The following is a 21,050-nucleotide window of genomic DNA, read 5'->3' as shown; positions in this document are numbered from 1 at the left end:
ATCCATTTTTTTTAGTTTCTGGAGGAGCTATGTTCATGGAGGTTGTCTTGGATATTGAGCTCAACGGGTTAGTCTAAAAGCTGCTTAAATCTGTTGGTTAAGATTCATGGAAGTTCAGTTTATCACAAGGGAAGGAAAACCAAGAACAGGTGGTTATCAACAAGTTCAACGGTTATAATCTGAGTTGAAAATGATTCTTACAGATTTGGTTTAGAACTGGTTGTTAACAAGGAGTAAGAAATCAAGCTGCAAGTTTTTTCTCTTGAAAGAGTTGCAAGTTCCTTGAAAAAAGGGTTACAGATTTCTGGAAATTTATTAAGAGCTAGTTATTGAAGTGATTCAGTGAGAATCTTAGAAGAAGAAACTGAAAGAGACAAGTGCGATACAGGAATTGTCTCAAGGTTGATTACTTCAAGAATATGAAAAGAAGCTCTAAGAGGAGGAGTTATGTAAGTATCTTCTCAGGGAAGAATCACTTGCAGGTTAGTCAAGTGAGTAATTTTCAAGTATCAAAGAGTCATAAAGAAGACAAAGGCTCTAGCTAGAGTCTGAAAATTGTCAGTGATGATGGTACTAAGTTTTGGTGGAGTTTGCATGCAAGTCAATATGCATAGCAGATTGAAATTACAGCAGGAAAGCATCAGGGTTCTAGATTTGGTGTTGAAGGAGCTGTACATGTTTGTCTCAGGGTTATCACAAGGAGTTGTTGATATGAGACATGTAAAGGTTGCTGGTAGTGCTTAAAATCTGCTGGTGATGAGTTTGTTTTAACAAAGGGATTGAACAAGGTTTATGTTCAAGTTCAGAATGTGTGAAACAGATTGTTGTAGAAAAGGTTCAGTCTCAGGTTATACTGGATACTTAACCGGTTAGTGAGATTTTCTACATGGTGAATCAAGAGCTTCAAGTCTGAAGCAAAGATGATTCAGTATTTTCTGCATTTGATTCAAGTGAATTCAAAGGATTTTGATCTCAATGCGCATGAGTAAATCCTAAGAAGCTATAGCAAGAGAATCAAGTTTTGCAGAAGGTAACTTGGTTTTTTTTTTTGTCACTATATCGGTTCTGTGGTGAGAACGGAAGCTGCAGAGGATACTGAGTGACTTGAAAGTCATAAGTGGTGGAGCTTATGAAGAATTCTGTTGTTATTTAACAGGCTGGTTATTTTTTCAAAACTCAGTTTGGCGGTGAAGTGTTGAAGGTCTTGGAAAGAAATCAATTTGCTGGGCGTTTGGTCTGCATTAAGGTGAAATATGCAGAGCCTTTAAAGATTTGCAGGTTTTTAGAACTGGTGTTAAAAGGTTCTAAAGTGTTGATGGCTCAGGTTCGTTCAGCGGGGTTAACCGTTACAACGAAGGTGTATTAAATGTAAGTTTGATGCAGGAAGAAGCAAGCAGGTTTTATGGTGTTTAAACTGCTTAGAAGGCATTCTCTCTATCCCAAGTATGTGCAGGTTGTTTGGTCTTGATCATCATGTTCTCAGGTGGAGATTTGTGAGGATGAGAACTTGATGAACAAGTTTTATCAACTACACAAGTGCTACACAAAGGCAAACAAGATGGTAACTAGAGTTAAAGTAAATTAACTCTGGTTGGATATGGCTTTTGGGACCACAAGGTGTCTTTGCAGTTGCTGTCCAAGAAGGATCGTTTGTCCATTTGTGGATCCAGCAGAAACATTAGGTCTAAGGAGTGCCTCTTTATAAGCACTAACCTAAGGCACATAAAGGGTGTCGCAGCCAAGCGGCCAGAAGAGGAGTGTGTGAGAAAGCCACAATGTGAGAGATGTAAGCAAGTATGAGAGATAACCATTAAAGGTGTAAGCTTTGGTGTTTCTCTTGAGACTGAAAAACAGAGGAGATGCAGAGAAGAGAGCTCAAGTGTGAGTCTCTTTCTCAGAGTGATTCTCTCTTGTATTTTGTAACTTGCTTGTTCTAGTGGATTCCGAGGAGAGTCTCGGCCCAGACGTAGCTATCCCTTTGTGGAAGTGAACTGGGTAAACAAACTTCTTTGTGTGCTCCTCTTCTCTTTCCTTTTGCTCTGTTTCTATCTTCTTCTTCTCAGTTATATGTTTTGCTCTGTTAGAAGATCTTGGTTTCTTGACAAGTCAGAGAAAGCTTGAGGCTTTGATGGTTCATAAAACCTAACACTAGGTTTGGTGACCCATCTAACTCGGTTCAAACAAGGGTTCCAAACTGTGAGCCTTTTGGAGTCATGAAAGCTGCATAACAATAACCCATCACAATGAACAATATCAGAAAACTTATCATTTCCTTGAAACTCATTTGGGAGTGGTAAAGAGGAGTGATTAGCGTTAGACGTGGGATTGATGATATGAACCTTATCAGTGATCCGTATGAAATGTTCTTGGACCAGATCTAAATGATCGTAGATGAATCTCTTATCTTTAAACAGAGCATTCCATCGTGTGCATGTTAACTTGAATCGTTTCAGAGCTTCGGCTGGAACACTACCAAGTATTGATTCCAATATATCGAAAGGTATCAATGCACCGTTTGACGAAGATGAGGCCATATGAGAATTCTGAAAATTGTTGGTAATATAGAGGTATGAGTTCGTAACCTGTATGCAGTATGTGTGTATCTATATTTGCATTGCAAGTCATGTTGGGTGTAATGAAAGTTTAGGACCACGCCTTCTTTTTAAATAAATACATACATAATTTTATTAAAGTTGTATACATGATATTATCTTAATTATCTCTATAAGACTAATAGTTAACAATTAATATGATCTTAATTTCACAAAATCAAAAGAAATTTAAAGATTTATGCGTTGAGTTTTTTTTCCAATTCATTTAACTGCTACAGAACCTAGATTCAAAGTTTTTAGTTAATAATACTAATCAAGTGTCAATGAAAATTCTATTTATCTGGCATTTATTTATCCTTCAGTTGATAATAAAACAAATTTCTTTAGTAACAGTGTGCTATTTAAGAAAATTTATCTCGTCTTAATTATACGACAGAACTAACATTCTAATACGATATATATAACTCATGTGATTGAATTAGTAAAACAATTAAAAATCATATTTCATTCCATGCAACCTAGCACATAATATCTAAAACTAAAAGTAGATGATAATTAATATTGCATCCTTTTGACAAAAATAATAATAATAATATTGCATCCTATCACGTGAGAGGGAGACGGCATAAAAAGAATCTCACTCGTTCGTCCTCTTTGTCCTTTGAGATCGGACGGTGGTGTCCCTCCTCCCTACTTTTTATACAAAAAAAATCCTTGTCATAGTGAAAGTGGGACGGTTTTACATTTTTTATTCCTTTAATTACAGAATTTAATTAGTCATAAACAATTTAAGTAATAAAAATTGAAAAAATTATAAAATAAAACAAATTAAAAATGCTAAAAACTTTTATAATTTGGAAAATATATAGAAACCGACTATTTATTTGCAATGGTAACATATGGGAGATAAAACGTGGGTGGAGAGGGAGATGTTTTTCTTTTTATCTATCAGTGTCAGGTATGCACCACTGAGTACACGATTTCATTAACAATATATATAATATTAGATAAGGGTCCAACTTATTATACAACTTAACTAGTAAGAGCATGTACAATGGTGAATTTTTGAGGTATCTTGAAAATAAAAAAAAATATAGATTAATTGATTTTGAGATCTAATTTTAGTCACTTATTTGTCAAAAATATCTTATTTAGCACACTTTTGTTGGATTTAGACACTCAGTATGTTTAAAAAATTCAAATTAATTATTTTACATATCCGTTAAAGTGTCACCATTGAATATGTAGAGAGCTAGTGGTAGTAATTAAAAAAGCTTAAAAACATAAGATAGGATTAAACAATACAACGAAATAATTATAGGGAGTGGTATTCTAGCAAATTACATACTTAATCATTTATGGATTCTTACTCTTGGACATCTCGCGATCCGTTATATAACGACAACAAACGAAACTTAATAAAGTTTTGTAATAGCCATAAATTTGCACTAATTATGTACTTATTAGTTAGTGCATAATTATTAGTTATATTGTCTCCTTATTAAACTCTCCCACGTCAACGACAGAGATTAGCAATTGAAAATATCTTGTAAACAGCATCGATTCAGCTGGACTATATAACTTTCACACCAATACACGTTAAATTTAATGTCTTACCAGTTTGAAAATGGACGTTCCCAGACCAAAATAAAGCAAATGAAAAGGTTGATGATACACCACATATTTTGCAATAACATACAAATCGGATGGAGAAAGTAACCTCGATTACAACAACATTATAAGTTTATAACATGGCTGAACTTTGCAATTACTAGAAAATAAAAGAAAAAAAAAATCCCCCAAAAAAGAAAGAATAACAAAACCGTTCACTTTTTGCAACAACAAAAACAACAAGCTGTCCTCGCCATGTCAGCAACATCCCTCTCCTTCGACGTTGTTCTTGTTCGGACGTTTGCTTTTCTTTTTTAAAAATAAAAGTCAAAACAAAAAGACTCTAAAATACCCGTAGCCTAAAACCTCCCAAACTTATATATCAGTCTAATCACAATTACATCCTCCAAATCATTTATGATTTAATTTTTGAATTTCTGATCACGCATTTTCAAAACATGCATCATCCCAAAAGAAATGTTACTCTTATATAATCCACAAAACTCTAGAATTCAATTAAGCACTATATATAACATGGTTTGAGAATTCAGTTAAAGAATTCAAAACTAAGATAACTCAACAGTCACATTTACTGATCCCGGATTTGACAACACCACACTTTGCTATCCGATCGATGCATGTGGGTTCGTTCAAAATGAAGTATATGGCCTGCGTTAATTAATATTAAGATGAGGCCTTTGATTAGTTGCTGATGAGCCATTACACTAATAAATTAATATATGAGTCTTATTCTTTCCTCTCTTATTTTTTTCCTTTGCTTTGTTCTCTTCTCTTCATAAATTTTTTATTGTTAAGATGTATGGTAATGTACGTAACATTTTATCCCCATATTCTGACTCTGAATTCTATATAGATTATCAATCATGGGTTTGGTTCGGTTAAGAATCTTTTAATATGTTATTTCATCGGAATTTTTTAAGATTATTTATCGTGTTCGTTATTATCCTTCATTGAGATGAAATAAAACTATTCGCAAAATTTTTTTGGAACCGATCGATTGTGGAACCTAGCTAAACTTGTGGTCGTTGCGGAACTACGTACAATAAAACCATAATTTGAATTTGCATAGCACTTATTACGTATGCTAGCTTCTCATGTTTTGCGACACTATTAATTTATATATCATGTTAATTAGCTATATGGAAATACTATTAACTTAGCTGTAGACGGATTTAATACATATTTTATGTATGTGGCCATGCAGGTCAATAAGGTAAGCACATTTATTAGTTTATTAAACTTGCGACAAGCTTAGAGGTAATTACTGAAGACGGATATTGTTGGTATTAAAGAATTCGATCAAATGACCTCTTTATTAGCCAAACTTTATTTCCGTTTGAATCTGCATGCACAATTTTTTTCCTTCTATATATATATATATTTTTCACTCACTTACTTTTGTTTTTTTTTCTTTGTTTGCATGTGACAATAGATCGATCTATTGAACGTGCATACCCCATTTTATCCACTCAACCAAACAAAAACCAGTGCAAACATAATTGGAACGCACCGAATGATTCTGGAACCTGAACTTGTGGTCGTTGAGGTACTATACGTACAAAACCATTATTCTTAATTTTGTATTTACATAGCATATATATGCACTTACGTACGTACGCTTCTCATGTTTTGCAACACTATTTATATATATATATATATATATATATATATATATCATGCTACTAATTAGAAAAGTAACGGTTAACTAGAAAATTGCACAACACTTATATCATACTAAAACATAGATGGTATAATAATTTTCAGGTCAAAATTTGTTGTACCGATCGATGTACAACAATTTTTTAGTTTGGTCATGATTATCGTTGCGACACAAGGTTACTATAATAAAGGATATTTGTTGTTAAAGATTCGATCAAATTAAATGGCCTTGGATTACATTTCTTTTTTTTTTTCAGCTAATCGTGCTTAAGAAAACAAACATAGCAAAAAAGAATTTAATATGAATCTGCATGCATGCAGATTATTTTTCTTTGTTGCATTCATGTCACAAGATCGATCTCTAACCATGATAGTAACCTTGTGACCCAAATCATTTAGATGAGGACTGAGGAAATGCCACGTGCAAAAACGAGTGGCCGAGGCATATATATGCATATATGGATGCATGCATGTACGTCGTGCCGATTTTCTCACTATGCATATAAAACGTACGAATAGCAAACCTTTAGTTCTAAACATATATATATATCTCGATCTTAAAATTAATTAATCGTTTAGTAGCTCAGCTATTTTTCAAGAAGTTACAAACTATTTTAACCTTGAAGTACTTGTAAGGCAAAGCCATATATTATATATGACAGTTTTCTCCTCAAATAGCACATGCTACATTACATCCCAAGATTGATATAATCTGGTTGCTTTGCATAAGCGAGCAAGTATGATATATATATATATATATTCACAAACGCTTCATCAATGTTATAGTAAATGTAAACATGAGCGCATATAATTCTATGGAAAATTTATGCACGACCGACTCTTTTTTGTCAATGCATAGAAGCTTTTTCCAAAAAAACAGCCACATGATTTGACAGTAACGTGTGATAGATGCGGGACAGGAATGTCTAGGAGTACCAACATGCTTTGGAATTCGAACATCGATCTATTTCTTCATGTGGAGCACGTCACAATAAATGGTACGCACTTTGAAAAAAATTCTAATTCTAGCAAAGCACACATACGCGCCGTCATATATTATTATATTTCTACCTTTTTCTAAGCCTTTCTTTTTCTTTTCCTTTTTAACTGGCGCTTAGAAATTTAAAATTTATAAACTTTTCTTCTTAATTAACAAATTTTTTTTTCAATAAAATTATATTAAGAACATGGAAATTTGACTGTAAATTAGTTTTCATGAAAGGAAATTTCTAGAGTTAAAAACAGAAAAATAGGCATCAAGCTTAAGTTAAACTTTAAATTCAGAAAGAAAGTCTTCTTCGGTAGAGTTGGAAATTTCTTGCACTACACGAAGATTCACTGTTCCCAAAAAGAGAGTAGAAATCAATTAGGGAAGTGGATCAAGCAAAAATGAACAGTTATGAGAAAAAAAAAATAAGTGAAATCGAGAAGGAAAGAGCGCTTTAGTTTGGAAATTCAACTAGAAAAGGAATGAAACTAATGGAATATAATAGTGCTTTTTAATTAGTTTTGGAAATTTAACACGAAACATCTAGAAAGATTCGGAAAGAGTGTTTAGCATAAATATCGAAGAAGAAGATGAAGGTGACGATTAAAAAAACGAGATGAAAAAGAAGAAGGAGATAAAGATGCAAAAAGAGAAGATAAAGATGATGAAAAAAGAAAAGAGGAAGATGAGAAGAAATTCTGTGATTGATCAGAAGAAGAATATGAAGATGAGGATGAAGAAGAAGATGAGAAAAGAGAAATGGAAGATGATAAGAAGGGATGGGATTAAAAAAGAAGGGATCACTGCGTATAAGAAGAGGACGACAATTATGGATCTACCCGATGAAATTGTGAGAGAAGAAATTTTTAGGAAGATACGCCAACCGGTAGATCTATGGTGTATGACAAGAGCTACCAAGCACTGGAATTTACTCTTCAAATCCATGACCAATCCTTTTTCTGGATTGGAGTTGGTCGAGGAGGACGACGATGATTTAAAGTTAAAAAAAATCATGTTTTCTTATGACACAAACAGGAAAAAGAGGAAACTAAGACAATATAGATGTTGTCGTAGACCTACATTCATAATAGATTTGCCTTTTCCATTCGATTTATAAATATATAAGTATTTATTTTATTTGGCTCTATGCAAATTAATATGAGATGCACATGTTCTTATTATGCAATTTCGCTAGCATGTCTAGGATTCTTCTTGTAATCGTTTCACACAATGGTATATGACAATAGGACGACGATCTCATGTTGAGTTGCATGTATGTATATTTTATAAGATTTTAAGAATGTTAAGTTTTGTCATACGATCTGTCATGTCTCTCTCAGTGAATCGAGTAAGACCCAACGTTATGATATTAGATATAGAGAACAATCTTTTTTTATTTTTTTTTAGATCAAAGAAAGAACTAGGAAGATTCGACCCTCCCTTTTTAATCAATCATTTTGACATTACTAAGAAAAAAAGAAGAAGAAAAAAAGTCTTTAAGCCATTATTATATAGAAAACAGAAATAAATGGCAACTAGTAAGAAGAAGATTGTAGAACTTTATTTTGTCGACCGAAAATTAATCAAATCAAAATTACTAAGAAATTTTAATAAAATACAATCATTATATTGTTTAATTATAAAGAATAATTAACCGTCATTAGATTTGTCACAAACGTATGAGAGGGTACGTAGGTGTCATATATAGTTGCTTTCCCTCACACGACTCGTAGATCCGGCAAGTCTTTTATAGAATTGGAGCTATCTTGCTCCACACGTTTCGTGGTTCATAGAAAAGGCAAAAGTTAAAATAAAACATGTACCAAAAGTTATGGAAAGAGTACGTAGTTATTAAAATTTGGGAGTTAGATACAGGAATTAGCAACTGAAAAGGAAGTAGTGCACTAATAGGGAATACAACCAGAAGGAGTAGAGATTGGAAAGGAAATAGTGCTTTAATTGGATTTGGAAAGGAAATAGTGCTTTAATTGGATTTGGAAATTTCACAAGAAGCGTACGTTTAAAGAGATCGTTGCTGTTTCAGAGAAAGTGCTCTAGCATAAATAGAAAAAAAAGAAGAGAGAGAGAGACGAAGAGAGAGAGAGAGAGAGAGACGAAGAAGAAGAAGAAGAAGAAGAAGAAGAATAAGATGAAGGTGGATATGAAGAATGAGATGTGGAAGATGAAGATGAGGATGAAGTATGAGAAGAAGAAAAAGAAGATGAAGAAAGAGAAGATGAAGAAGATGATGGAGATTGAGAATGAGAGGAAGAAGATGAATAGAAAGAAAGAGATTGAGAAGAAGATGATGAAGATGAAGAGGAAAAAAGAGAAGAGGATGATGAAAAGAAGAGCTGGAGTAGAAGAAGACATGACGAGTGAGAAGAGGACAAGAATTATGGATTTACCTGATGAACTTTTAATAGAAGAAATTTTCAGGAGGATAAAAGACCCGGAAGATCTATGGTGCATGACAAGAGCGACCAAGCACTGGAATTTACACTTTAAATCCATGACTAATCCATACTCTGGACTGGAACTTGTCTACGGTTTTCTAAAGCTAATTAGTATAAAGTTTACTTTTTACAAAAAAGATAGGACAATAAGTTCAATACCAGCTTGGAAAAGAGTAATCTGGTAGTTAGTTTTATTATTATGATTATGATAACTTGAAAAAAAATAAGTATCAGAACCTTATGAGGTATTTTTCAGCTTGGCTAAAGTTATCAATAAATAAATAAAAAAGTTTATTGGTGTCACTTTAGTGGTTTAAACTCACCAATGGAAAATTAACATTGAAGGAGTTATCAAATGTGCTACTAGATCTTTATTAATATACATGCAAAATCAGCTATTTAATAAGTTGATCTTTGGTGGGCCGGTCCCTATTAGTCCACTAAAGTTTGATGGTTTAGCCCACAATTCAGACGACTTCCAACGTTCTTTATTAAAAAAAAATGGGAGTTTAGTAATAAAACCCCTCAATTAAAGATTAATAGTAAGAAAACCCCTCAATTAAAATCGAACGATAAAACCCCTCAACGTTAATTCTGTTATTAATGTTTTCCCCCCTCCGTCTACAGTGTCATGAAAACGACATTCATACAGTTAAACAACACGATGTGTAAAGAAAACAACAAGAAGTCCTTTTACCGAAATCACCACCAATTTGTATGACTAACGACGAAATTGATATGCGAAATGTTGTTTTCTACTTCACCTGTTTTGATTTGAATAATAAAAGCTGTGTGGATTTGTTGGATTAGTTTCTTAACCAATTGTAATTATAGAGAAAAGTGTGAGTTATAAAACTCCAATTTTAATTAAAGCCATCTCCGTAGCTTCCACAGTCGCCGTTCAGATGACCACCGCTGAGTTAAATCCACTGCCGTCTCGCTCCGTTTTTCTCGGTGTCGACGTTGGCACTGGAAGCGCCCGTGCCGGTGATCTTCTCTCCTTTTTTTCTCATGGATTAAAACATCTCTCTCTCCACTTTTGGAAAATAATAATTGTGTGGTTGTTAAAAGATGCGTCAGAATGATATGATGCCACTTGATTTGTTGGTTGTCGATGGAATTTGATATCAGTCTCTCTATAAATTTTGATTCTTTTGTGTGATTGAATTGCACAATTTCACCTTTTGTAGCTTCTAAGAGTTGATTTATTGATGCAGGGTTGTTCGATGAAAATGGGAAGCTTCTAGGCTCTTCTAGTAGCCCAATTCAGATTTGGAAGGATGGGGACTGTATTGAGGTAATTATTTTGGATATAGGGAGATTGAGTTCAAGTGTTACTTAAATTATTATAACATGAGAATTTTATTGGAACAGCAATCTTCTACCGATATTTGGCATGCGGTTTGTGCAGCTGTGAGAGCTGCTTGCTCTCTTGCAAATGTTTCTGAAGTAGAAGTGAAAGGAATTGGCTTTGCTGCTACCTGCTCTCTCGGTTTGTAGCATCTGCTTTGAACCCGTTTTGTGTTTTCTTTGGGGGGGGGGGGGGGGGGGGGGGGATGATGAAGGGAAACTTTACAATAACAATGTGACTCTTGTTTTTTGTTTGTAGTTGCGGTTGATGCTGAGGGATCCCCTGTTACAGTGTCTTGGAGTGGTGATTCAAGAAGGAACATTATTGTATGGATGGACCATAGAGCTGTAAAGCAGGCTGAGAGAATCAACTCTTTTAATTCTCCAGTCTTGCAGTATTGTGGTGGAGGTGTTTCTCCTGAAATGGAGCCACCAAAAGTAGGTAGAGGTTTCTTTAGGGTACTTTATGTGATTGCTGTATGCTTCTTGGTGCTCGAATGAATAGAAAGAATTCTCCTTTTGCAGCTTCTGTGGGTGAAAGAAAATCTTAAGGAGTCTTGGTCAATGGTTTATAAGTGGATGGACTTGAGTGACTGGCTTTCCTACAGGTGCGCCACACTTTTTGTTCTTTAACTTTTTGTCCCCTTGAGATAATTCTATTTGTGTTCCCTGATTCCTTTTGTTTCCTCCTAGAGCTACTGGAGATGATACACGTAGCTTGTGCACCACAGTATGTAAATGGACTTATCTTGGCCATGCCCACATGCACCAGATGAGTGAGAAGGCTTCTCGTGATATGGAAGCGTGTGGGTGGGATGATGAGTTCTGGGAAGAAATTGGCTTAGGCGATTTGGTAGATGGGCACCATGCTAAGATCGGTATGCATATTTCTTTGTCTGATTAGCTGTTACAGGAACTGTGAAACCGTTACTTTTACCTTGTAACTATGTTCTTTCTATTGTTATATAGGAAGAAGTGTAGCTTTTCCGGGGCATCCACTGGGTAATGGTCTAACTGCATCCGCTGCTAAGGTAATTTTTTCTACAGAGCAACCACTTAAATTTAAGAATTAGAGGTATTTAGATACAAGAGTAAACACTTTATTTGTTCTGTGGGTCTTAGGGGTTACTTACCTATATTTCCATTCTGTTACATATTTCCCTTTATCTTTACTTTTTTTTCATAATTCGTAGGAACTGGGTCTGTTGGCTGGAACTCCTGTTGGCACTTCACTCATTGATGCTCATGCCGGTGGTGTTGGGGTTATGGAAAGTAAATCAGATTCAGACTCCTTGACGAAAGGTATACTGGACGGAAGGTCTACATACTTTGCTACAATAGTATAGCGTAATGTGATATATCAGTCCCTAAGAACTGGCCTTTTCAAAGTCAGATGTGGATACCTTATGCTCTCGAATGGTCTTGGTATGTGGCACCTCAACTTGCCATATGGCTGTTTCCCGTGAAAAGCTATTCATCCCTGGCGTGTGGGGGCCTTTTTGGTCAGGTAAAATACCCATATGCTATCTAATTCTTTCTTTTTGATATATGAAATCTCACTCGTGTTTCACCAAAACTTTGCAGCTATGGTTCCAGAGTATTGGCTTACAGAAGGAGGACAAAGTGCCACTGGAGCTTTAATTGATCACATCATAGAAAATCATGTTGCTTCTCCTCGTCTTGCAAATCGTGCTGCTTCCCAGAGTATCAAACCAAATCCAAATTTTTTGACTATTTCCCTTCTATATTCACTTATGTTACATTACATTGGGTTGAGTGCTTTTGTCTTGGTCTCTTGCAGAAGTTTCTGTGTTTGAACTGCTGAACAACATTTTGAAAACGTTGGCTGAAGAGACAAGTTTTCCATTTATAGCTGCCCTTACCTCAGACATGCATATCCTTCCTGACTTTCATGGAAACAGGTGACTAAAACAGAGAGCTGCTGCTCTGTTTCTTCCTTCTTGAGTTAATATTGATTTAAAGCTGTGTCACAGATCTCCTGTTGCCGACCCAAATTCTAAAGGAGTGATATTCGGAATGACTCTTGACACATCTGAGAAGCAGTTGGCTCTGCTATACCTCGCCACAATACAGGGAATCGCATATGGTACACGTCATATTGTAGAGCATTGCAATGCCCATGGTCACAAAGTAAGATTTCTTCACACATAGTAGTTCTATAGAAACAGCACAAGACATTCACTATCACAGGGGAAAAAACCACCTCATATTTCTCTGCCTCTACATTTGATGTAGATTGATACACTACTTGCTTGTGGCGGCCTCTCAAAGAACCCATTGTTCATCCAAGAACATGCTAATATAGTTGGTATATTACAAACCACACTCATTTTCCTCTTCTATATTCTAATCACTAAAAAATCCTGAAATGATAATCTTAACTGGATTGATCTATTCGCAGGTTGTCCGATTATTCTTCCACGAGAAAGCGAGTCTGTTCTCTTAGGAGCAGCAATTCTTGGAGCAGTTGCTGGCAAGAGCTATCCTAGTCTCCATGATGCCATGAAAGCTCTGAACGCAGCTGGACAGGTATACACTATTCTAACTTCATTGATCGGGTATTCATACATTGATCATGTTATTTATACTGTCACTTGTGATGGAATTTTCAGGTGGTTCATCCATCATCAGACCCTAAGATTAAGAAGTATCACGACGCCAAATACCATATTTTCCGTAGCCTCTACGAACAGCAATTGTCTCACCGTTCCATCATCACCGAAGCTCTTGCATAGTGTCCTGATCAACAAAAACTGTATAGCTCTCTCATCTCTGCAACATTTACCTCTCTTTTGCTACGGTTTTTACAATAATAATAACTGGCTTTGTGCCTTTGGTTGACCTTCTTGACAATCTCTGCGTAAAATACTACATAATGTCATGTTATGTTCCATGCCTCATTTCATAGGGAACCTCATATATATGTGGTTGAACACTCAGTCTTGATGAAAATGTTAATTTTTGGTTCAATAATGTCAAAAGGTAAATAATAAAGAAAGATGAAACATCGATATCCAACTACTGCTGGCTGACTTAGTTCCAAAACAAATATTTATTATCGTTTATTAAATAGTAGTTATACTATTGTTAACGAAAAGTTCTTTATTGTAAATCTTCTTACCCCAAGACTTTTTGGGGTGGCAAATCTATAATATTTATATACCTACTATGCATAAACTATACGTTAAACACATATAAAATTACTTTAATACATGCTTAATTATTAACAAAATCTAAGATTTCAAAACAAATTCAAATGTGGCTATCATAATCGAACATGTACACCACTTAATCATAGAGTTGACACTTTCTCCCTGATAATATTAAAAAACCTTACAAACAAATTTCATCTCACGAGTTCAAGCTTAATATAAAACCAAAGAGAATGCCATTTCATTTGTTCAAGCCTCACCCGAAATGGCTCCTCCAAAACACATTAGTGGTGTTTCGGTTGCTATCACGACTCTGATACTTCTTGTAACATGTTGTCATTGCGCAACCTACCAACAACAATTCATGGGTCCACAAAACGCAGTAAGAGCTCGTTTGAGGCTCAAACCGCTAAAATGGGACGCCAAATTGGCCCGTTACGCACAATGGTGGGCTAACCAAAGACGCCGGGACTGCGCCTTGATCCATTCCAATGGACCCTATGGTGAGAATCTCTTTTGGGGGTCAGGCAAGAGATGGAGCCCGTCTCAAGCCGCATATGGATGGTTGTCGGAAGCAAGGAGCTATCACTATAGATCAAACTCTTGCAACGGCGAGATGTGTGGACATTACACACAAATTGTATGGAAGAACACACAAAGGATTGGCTGCGCTCACGTGATCTGCGATGGCGGAGGAGGCGTGTTCTTGGCTTGCAATTACGATCCCCCGGGGAATTTTCTTGGTAGGAAGCCTTATTGAGTTTGATCCATTTGTATATGTCAAACACTCATGCCAAAAGAGGCTGCTCTTGCGTTATAAAGTTATTTTTTTATTGGTTCATATTTAAAGTGAGATCGGGAAAACAAACATGTTTTCCGACATTTTCTTATGTGTGTTTATGTGAGGGTCAATTCTTTTGGCTAATAAGACTTAACGAACTATATAAATCTCAGATTTTGGACTGTTACACTCATATAAGGTTTTTCTGAAGAAATATGTTTTTCTCATAAAAGGTTTTGCAAGTGATTTTTTTTTCAATTTGACAGCAAGTAAGCAGTAAAAAATTTCAACCTTTCCCGAAGGAAACAAGAGTGGAAACAAGAACTCTTAAACCATCTGATAGTTAGATCATTCCTCCGTTGCAACAGACATCACTTGCCCCTGTAGTAAGATATAAGACTGATTGAGTTAACACTTTGTGGTTACACAAAAATGCAATCTGAATGTCAAGTTTGTATCTTCACATTCAGGGAAAGCAGAATTGGAGAGATGGGAAACAAATGTGCAGAAGAAGATGATGATACTTACGCGTTCATCATCAGAGTTATGTTGTCTCCTTTAAGCAAAATCCTTCCTGAAATCCAGTTTTTGTACAAATTAGCATCAACCACTGCGAAAACTATGTAAGAAATGTGAACCGGAATCTTGTAGAAGAAGGGTCTGAGAGAGTCACAAACAACTCACCAAGTGGTTTTCTGGTCTTCTTCTTGATGCTTACTTCCTCAGCTTCATCCAGCACCAAATTCATGTACTCATCAAAACCCTGCAGAACAGGAAAGTTAAAATAACTAAACAATGAAACATTCAAAGTCAACTAAACGACTCCTGATTAAAAAACAAAAGATAAACCAAAGATATGACATATGATAAATCTTAACCATCTCTGTTATCATCTAAACAGCAATATGGCAATACAAAAGCAGTCTTAAATCTAGATGATAAGCACCAACAACCAAAATAATCAAACTAATTGCTATCAATTGATCCCTTACAAAAATCAAACAATGTAATTACAATATAGCTTTACTGTGTAACTAAATTAGTGGTACCAATACAAGAACTAGAAACAACATTACGACAAAATTCAAATGTTACATATCACATAAAAGTCCTACCTTAGAGAAATATATGACATAGTGATAATTTTCTTCTCAGGTAAACAACACAAAGCAACCCAATTTTCTACTTAAGACTATCAACAAAGCCAGAAACTTTAATTTTGAGCTATGCCCAAAACATGACTTACAGTAATACGTCCCTCAATCCTCAAATCTTTCTGCTCAAAAAGCCAAATCTGAATCCGAGCTTTCTGCATTATAAGAACCAGAGTATATAAGTCTTATATCGATGGTTCCAAAACACATAAGGAGTAACGCAATAAAAAGTAATGAGAGTAACACTTACACTTTGGAGAAACCTGAAGATCAGATTCTGAAATCAAAAAGTTAAAAAGAGTTAGTAAACTAGACAGAGTGAGATTTAGAGACAAGAACCAAAAAAAAAGGATCAAATCGAAGAAAATTTACAATAGGTTGGGTCATAATTCTCTGAACTTTGGTGCTCGCCATGGCTGCTGAAGTTGCAAGTTTTCTTCGTAGGACGGAGCTCGAAACTCACTGAAGAAGATTTATCTTTCTTAAACCCTAAATTGTTTGCAAAATCTGAATTTTCTCTTCCCACCGAGAGAGAGACAAAAAAGAGTTCTCACATTTAAACTTTGATATATTTAGTTTCTTAACCCTCATCATTTTTTTCATTGTTTCGTTTTCTCCCCATAAAAAGTTGATTTAACTGTTTAGACCCCATAGTATCTGCCAGATAATTTACAAGATCTCAAGAAAAAAATTCATTCGACATTCAAATGATTTCTTGAATCTTAATTCAAAGAAGAAATACTGAAAATTTAAGATAAATTATAAATTCTTCATCATAATTCATAACTTTAATAAATAAATACACAAAGTTAAATGCTTCACTAGCACATAGCAGAACAACAAGAACAGCAGCAGAAGCTGAACAAGGATCACTATTTTTAACTAATTGATCGAACAGAAAATACAAAAAGAATCAGGCTTCTTAACTTTTATATGAACCTCTTTGAAAATGCGAAATGTAGGAATAGTCTCATTGATCATTCGCCATTGATCATTAACGATTGAAAAGGAACCTTTTTGATCTCAACGAAAGTCGAATAATCATTCTTCATCGGTTGCTTCCATGGTTCACCATCCATTTGCAAGAACACGTTGTTCCAATCACCTCCTCTTAGTTCAAATCTAATCGCAGCCGCCTGAAACGATAAACGGTTTAAGATCAAAAACCGAGGTTGAACCGGTGTACTTTAGAGAAGTGTTGAGTGTTTTCTTTACCTGAGCAATGTGCTTAGCTGTGATGATCTCAGCCATTACAAATGAAGCATGCCAACCTTGCTTTAAACCAAAAATCTCTATAAGCCCATCATCACAATGCGCCTCGACAAAACCTCTCTGTTATAAACCGTTCTGTTAAAGCTTGAAGAGAAAGCGATATAAGAGACGATTAGCGTACTGAATAAAACATTACCTTCTCTAAATATTTCGGTCTTAGATTACCCCATGGATGTCTTCCACTTCCATAGTTATAAAGATTCAATACCACAATAGATCTCACGCTATACAAAACCAAACAAGAGAGATTGTAATTTGTAACTGAAGCCATATTTTAGTTCCCAAAACTCATAAAATAGTGTTTCTTTTACCTTTTAGGAACATGAACCTCTTCCCATTCTGAGCAATTTGCTTTTTTAATGTGTATTTTCATGATGTTTCTAAGTCCCCTGCAAATTCATCTTACCACAACATGTCAACTTAGGGGATATGAGTTTGTTTAGTAGAACATGGATACAACAGGCTTTTTTTTCACTCTCTTCCACTGGAAAATGCTAACCTTAGAGCAGGATTGCTGACACAAGGCGTGCAAAACCAACCCTGAGTGCAACTGTAACTTGAATAAATGATCTGCAAAACCGAAACTAGTCTGATTCATAATCTCATCACAAACCGAAAATACCAGCTAATTTAGTGCAGCATAGATAAGCATGAAGATTATGATATATATAACAACCTTATTTGTAACAGGGCCTTGAGCTAGATAAGGTTTCTCATTGCGAAGATGGTGGAATCCATATGCAACTTGAGCATCCATACCTTGACAACACAAGAAATATAAAAAAAAATTACCACAAAAGGACTAATATGTAGAAACTTGTTAATCATATAAAAATTAAGTTAGTTAATCAATACAAACCTATGCTAAAGTAGTTGTAGAACACTCCTTCATATGACTTTGCTTTAAGAGGTACATCTCCATTAGCATCCAAAGCCTGATCAAGTGCAGTTTCCTCTGTTGTAGGCTTCAAAGAATAAGGGGGATCAACGACTTCTCCAGATGGCATCGACACAACAATCTTCCAGCTATCTAATCGAGAAACGGTACCCAAAGTTGCTCGATGTAGTGTTCTTTTCATAGCAGATCTCCAAACAAAAGGGAATGAACCACCCCAACTAAAACTCCTGGAAAGGTCATTTCCTGTACCGAGAGGGATAACTCCAACCGGAGGAATATGTGAGTTTGCGTCTTTGTGAAGCTCACCAAGACATCCAAGAACCCAACCAACAGTACCATCACCACCTGCTACCTACCATCATCATCATTGCCGCTAACTTAACAAATCTAATTCCATTTGCTAAAAGTGAGAAAACAAAACTCATGCTCTGGAAGTAAGTGTATACATACTCACCATGATCCTCATCTTTTCTCTGCATTCTCTTGCACATTCATCTCCTTTAGCTGCCAATGTATCCAAGCACGCCAAACCATACCGTACAAATTCATGAGGTTTCACTTCTGTGAGATCAAATACCTGTAATTTGCAAAATCAACATGATCTCACAAAAATAAGTACAAATACCAAAAAATCGCAAAACTCCAAATTATGTCACAGTACAAACAACAACATAGATTTGCCTACAACAATCCAAGAAATAAAGTTTCCACTTTTGTGTGAGACAACAAAAGTTCTAACAACCTTCACTACCAAGAAACATCAACAAATCAAATCCTACACAGGAATCACAAGCTTTAAGACAAAACAGTTTATAACTTCTCCTAAACAGAATGAGAGAGAGAAACAGAAGATTTGATCCATGTCAGAACAATAACAATGTGGTGCCTCTCAGCCTCAGGTCAGAGTGATTCCATTTACAGTCAAAAGTCAAAACCCAAATCTAGTGAAGTAAAAATGAAAAGTAAACCCAAACCTGAGCCCAAGTTCATTTCAGAAACCTTCACCAAACCAATAGCAAAATTTATGTAAAGAGGCAGCTCATTAACCTGTTCGTCGGTCATCAACTGTTGAAGCCTCTCTTTAAGAACAGGACCGTGACGACCTCCACTTTTGGGGTTAATGAACACAACCATCGGCGCGTGAGGAGCCATCTCCGCAGCGGCGCCGCCAGGAAGTAGCAAATGATCAGGAACCGCCGTTGGATCTTTCCGCTTGATACACTCTCTCATAGCGAGACGAAGATACTCAGGCATAGCTAACCTCCCTCGAAGCTCCTCTCTGTCTACACCAACCCATGCAAGGCTAGCAAAACCGCAGCCTTTCTTCTTCACTGCATCGGTCGTCGCCGACGGTCGTGTCGCCGCCGGGACAAAATTAGTCGTCGACGCTTCTCCGACTGATCTAGGCGTCTCCTCCATTACTAAATCCTTTGGAGAAAACAAAAAAAAAAAGTTTAGATTTTTAGAAACAATAGACTAATTTGATGATATGAACATGACAGTTTGGTTTTTGTTTTTATAAGATTATTACTTTTCGAAGACAGAGCAAATCAAAATTGGTGTACTTTGATCGATGTTCGTATATATTTTTATTTAAACGTGTGTTAGATTTTCCCCAAAAAAATGTTTATTTTATTACTTTCGTAGAAAAAAACGAAAATGCCCTTTTTAGAACTACGAATTTACAAAATGCCATTAGTTAGTCCCCTTGATTTTTCTGTGACCATTTTACAAGGAACGAATTTAAAGATTATTAATTTTATTACTTCTTACACTAATACAAACATATTTGATATTTTTGACTTATATTATACAGAATAAGTCAGTTCTCACGTTAAGATAGTAAAAAGGGTAAAAGGGACAAATGAAAGAAGCAGTGGGACTATGTCAGGGATGACATAATGGGCGTATTTATGATTTTATTGCCCTACTTGGGGTGTTGTTGTGTTGTAGTGTGTGTTAGATTAGATCGTGAACCTGTCCTATATATTCATTTTCTTTTTCTGGTTAGGAGATAGATAGATAGGCCTTTATATATTTATTGCATCTTATAACCTATGAGTTACGTAACCTTTTCTTTCAATTTTCTTTCATTTGCTAGATTCATGATCATAATGTGAATATAACTAAGAACAAAAGCCTTTAAAAACAGTAGTCGTCGTCGCAAGGACAAGGAAAGAGTTGCTCTGCTCTCTGTGCAACAAATGACTTTTAAGGTATAGTGATATTTTCATTAGGGTTGCGCAAACCAAACTTGATCACTTCAGTTTTGATTCTTAACAACAAATAAGAAACATAAGCAAAAAAAATGATGATGATCAAGAAAAATCTCTAGCTATGTGTAATGTGTAGAGACATGTGTATGACGAAATTATTGTTTAGTGTTTCTTACGATACCAGGCTGAGGAACCCACTCACCTAAGGGCCGAAGTGTTGGATTCTATGACCCCATACAACAATGTCTTACTTTTCTCAAAGCCCATTATGGCATATGGGTATATGGTTTAATAGCCCCTATTATAAGGGGGCATAAACTTCAAATGCTAAAAACATTAATTCTCATACGTTTGTTCTTCAATAGAAAACAAATCTTATGAAAGTGTGACTAATCTGGATATACCGATTCGATCCCAACGTAACTGAATAATCGATCCAGAAGTGTATAGATGTATGGTTTAAATTGTTGTTCAAGAAACATGAAATCAAATTTAAAGTTCAGAGCTGTTTTATTTTTTATTTTATTTTTTGTGTGCAAAGAGAGCTGTTTGACTAAAGATTAAATCTGCATCATCAACATCGCTTCATAATGTAGCCGTCTTTATATTTGCTAAGAAATTCTAAAACCAAAAACTAAACCGAAATTTAAATAAAGCATTTCTGAACTTCTATTATAAGATGATTAATTGATGATGATGATGATGATGATGATGATGATGAAATGTTTAGTTGTGTCTTGGACAGCATAATTAATTTCAGGATTTTAAAAAATCAAAATGCTAACGTTCTTGTTATTGGTTAGGCATCCTTTTCCAACCATAAATAATATTTGGTACCTTTCAAATTAATTTTAAGTTGGATCTTTAATTAATGAAAAAATAATTTAAATGAGTAGATTAGCATATACTGAAGATATAA

At 35.2% G+C, this 21,050-nt stretch overlaps 4 protein-coding genes across 4 annotated transcripts; 2 read left to right on the top strand and 2 right to left on the bottom strand.

The window, feature by feature from the left end:
- The first annotated feature begins 10,047 nt into the window (after window positions 1-10,047).
- Window positions 10,048-13,669, top strand: LOC17879385 (FGGY carbohydrate kinase domain-containing protein). Its single transcript, XM_006285612.2, has 15 exons — window positions 10,048-10,274; window positions 10,505-10,584; window positions 10,662-10,779; window positions 10,897-11,075; window positions 11,163-11,245; window positions 11,331-11,515; window positions 11,607-11,668; window positions 11,831-11,939; window positions 12,031-12,144; window positions 12,222-12,341; window positions 12,439-12,559; window positions 12,632-12,788; window positions 12,894-12,966; window positions 13,060-13,187; window positions 13,271-13,669. The coding sequence occupies exons 1-15, from the start codon at window positions 10,193-10,195 to the stop codon at window positions 13,391-13,393; spliced, it is 1,734 nt and encodes a 577-aa protein (XP_006285674.1). The 5' UTR covers window positions 10,048-10,192; the 3' UTR covers window positions 13,394-13,669.
- A 406-nt stretch (window positions 13,670-14,075) lies between these two features.
- On the top strand, window positions 14,076-14,653 carry LOC17877439 (pathogenesis-related protein PR-1). The gene has a single exon (XM_006285969.2). The coding sequence runs from the start codon at window positions 14,076-14,078 to the stop codon at window positions 14,568-14,570; it is 495 nt and encodes a 164-aa protein (XP_006286031.1). The 3' UTR covers window positions 14,571-14,653.
- A 103-nt stretch (window positions 14,654-14,756) lies between these two features.
- LOC17880843 (small nuclear ribonucleoprotein E) lies at window positions 14,757-16,283 on the bottom strand. Its single transcript, XM_006284787.2, has 6 exons — window positions 16,118-16,283; window positions 15,996-16,022; window positions 15,838-15,900; window positions 15,276-15,354; window positions 15,120-15,165; window positions 14,757-14,972 (listed from the first exon to the last, which is right to left on the bottom strand). The coding sequence occupies exons 1-6, from the start codon at window positions 16,157-16,159 to the stop codon at window positions 14,963-14,965; spliced, it is 267 nt and encodes an 88-aa protein (XP_006284849.1). The 5' UTR covers window positions 16,160-16,283; the 3' UTR covers window positions 14,757-14,962.
- A 210-nt stretch (window positions 16,284-16,493) lies between these two features.
- Window positions 16,494-19,458, bottom strand: LOC17878158 (diacylglycerol kinase 7). The gene is made up of 10 exons (XM_023778735.1): window positions 19,447-19,458; window positions 18,963-19,343; window positions 18,370-18,492; window positions 17,877-18,267; window positions 17,694-17,776; window positions 17,517-17,587; window positions 17,329-17,406; window positions 17,154-17,241; window positions 16,961-17,077; window positions 16,494-16,881 (listed from the first exon to the last, which is right to left on the bottom strand). Exons 2-10 carry the CDS (start codon window positions 19,332-19,334, stop codon window positions 16,723-16,725), a joined length of 1,482 nt encoding a protein of 493 aa, XP_023634503.1. The 5' UTR covers window positions 19,335-19,343; window positions 19,447-19,458; the 3' UTR covers window positions 16,494-16,722.
- Between the last annotated feature and the right edge of the window lie 1,592 nt (window positions 19,459-21,050).

The sequence above is a fragment of the Capsella rubella genome, unplaced genomic scaffold (genome assembly GCF_000375325.1).
Source record: "Capsella rubella cultivar Monte Gargano unplaced genomic scaffold, Caprub1_0 scaffold_7, whole genome shotgun sequence".
In the NCBI taxonomy this organism is placed as follows: Eukaryota; Viridiplantae; Streptophyta; class Magnoliopsida; order Brassicales; family Brassicaceae; genus Capsella; species Capsella rubella.
Note: the sequence above shows the minus strand (reverse complement) of the source record. Positions and strands in the feature narration are given on the sequence as shown.

Excerpts from the sequence above, each read along its gene's own strand:
- LOC17877439 (XM_006285969.2), top strand. The coding sequence starts at position 14,076 with ATGGCTCCTCCAAAACACATTAGTGGTGTTTCGGTTGCTATCACGACT.
- LOC17878158 (XM_023778735.1), bottom strand. The coding sequence starts at position 19,334 with ATGGAGGAGACGCCTAGATCAGTCGGAGAAGCGTCGACGACTAATTTT. Across the intron at positions 17,407-17,516 it reads GTCAGCAATCCTGCTCTAAG|GGGACTTAGAAACATCATGA; the intron begins GTTAGCATTTTC and ends ATGAATTTGCAG. Across the intron at positions 17,078-17,153 it reads GACCGAAATATTTAGAGAAG|AGAGGTTTTGTCGAGGCGCA; the intron begins GTAATGTTTTAT and ends GGTTTATAACAG.
- LOC17879385 (XM_006285612.2), top strand. The coding sequence starts at position 10,193 with ATGACCACCGCTGAGTTAAATCCACTGCCGTCTCGCTCCGTTTTTCTC. Across the intron at positions 10,275-10,504 it reads CACTGGAAGCGCCCGTGCCG|GGTTGTTCGATGAAAATGGG; the intron begins GTGATCTTCTCT and ends TTATTGATGCAG. Across the intron at positions 10,780-10,896 it reads TGCTGCTACCTGCTCTCTCG|TTGCGGTTGATGCTGAGGGA; the intron begins GTTTGTAGCATC and ends TTTTGTTTGTAG.
- LOC17880843 (XM_006284787.2), bottom strand. The coding sequence starts at position 16,159 with ATGGCGAGCACCAAAGTTCAGAGAATTATGACCCAACCTATT. Across the intron at positions 16,023-16,117 it reads GAATTATGACCCAACCTATT|AATCTGATCTTCAGGTTTCT; the intron begins GTAAATTTTCTT and ends TTTTGATTTCAG. Across the intron at positions 15,355-15,837 it reads GGATTGAGGGACGTATTACT|GGTTTTGATGAGTACATGAA; the intron begins GTAAGTCATGTT and ends CCTGTTCTGCAG.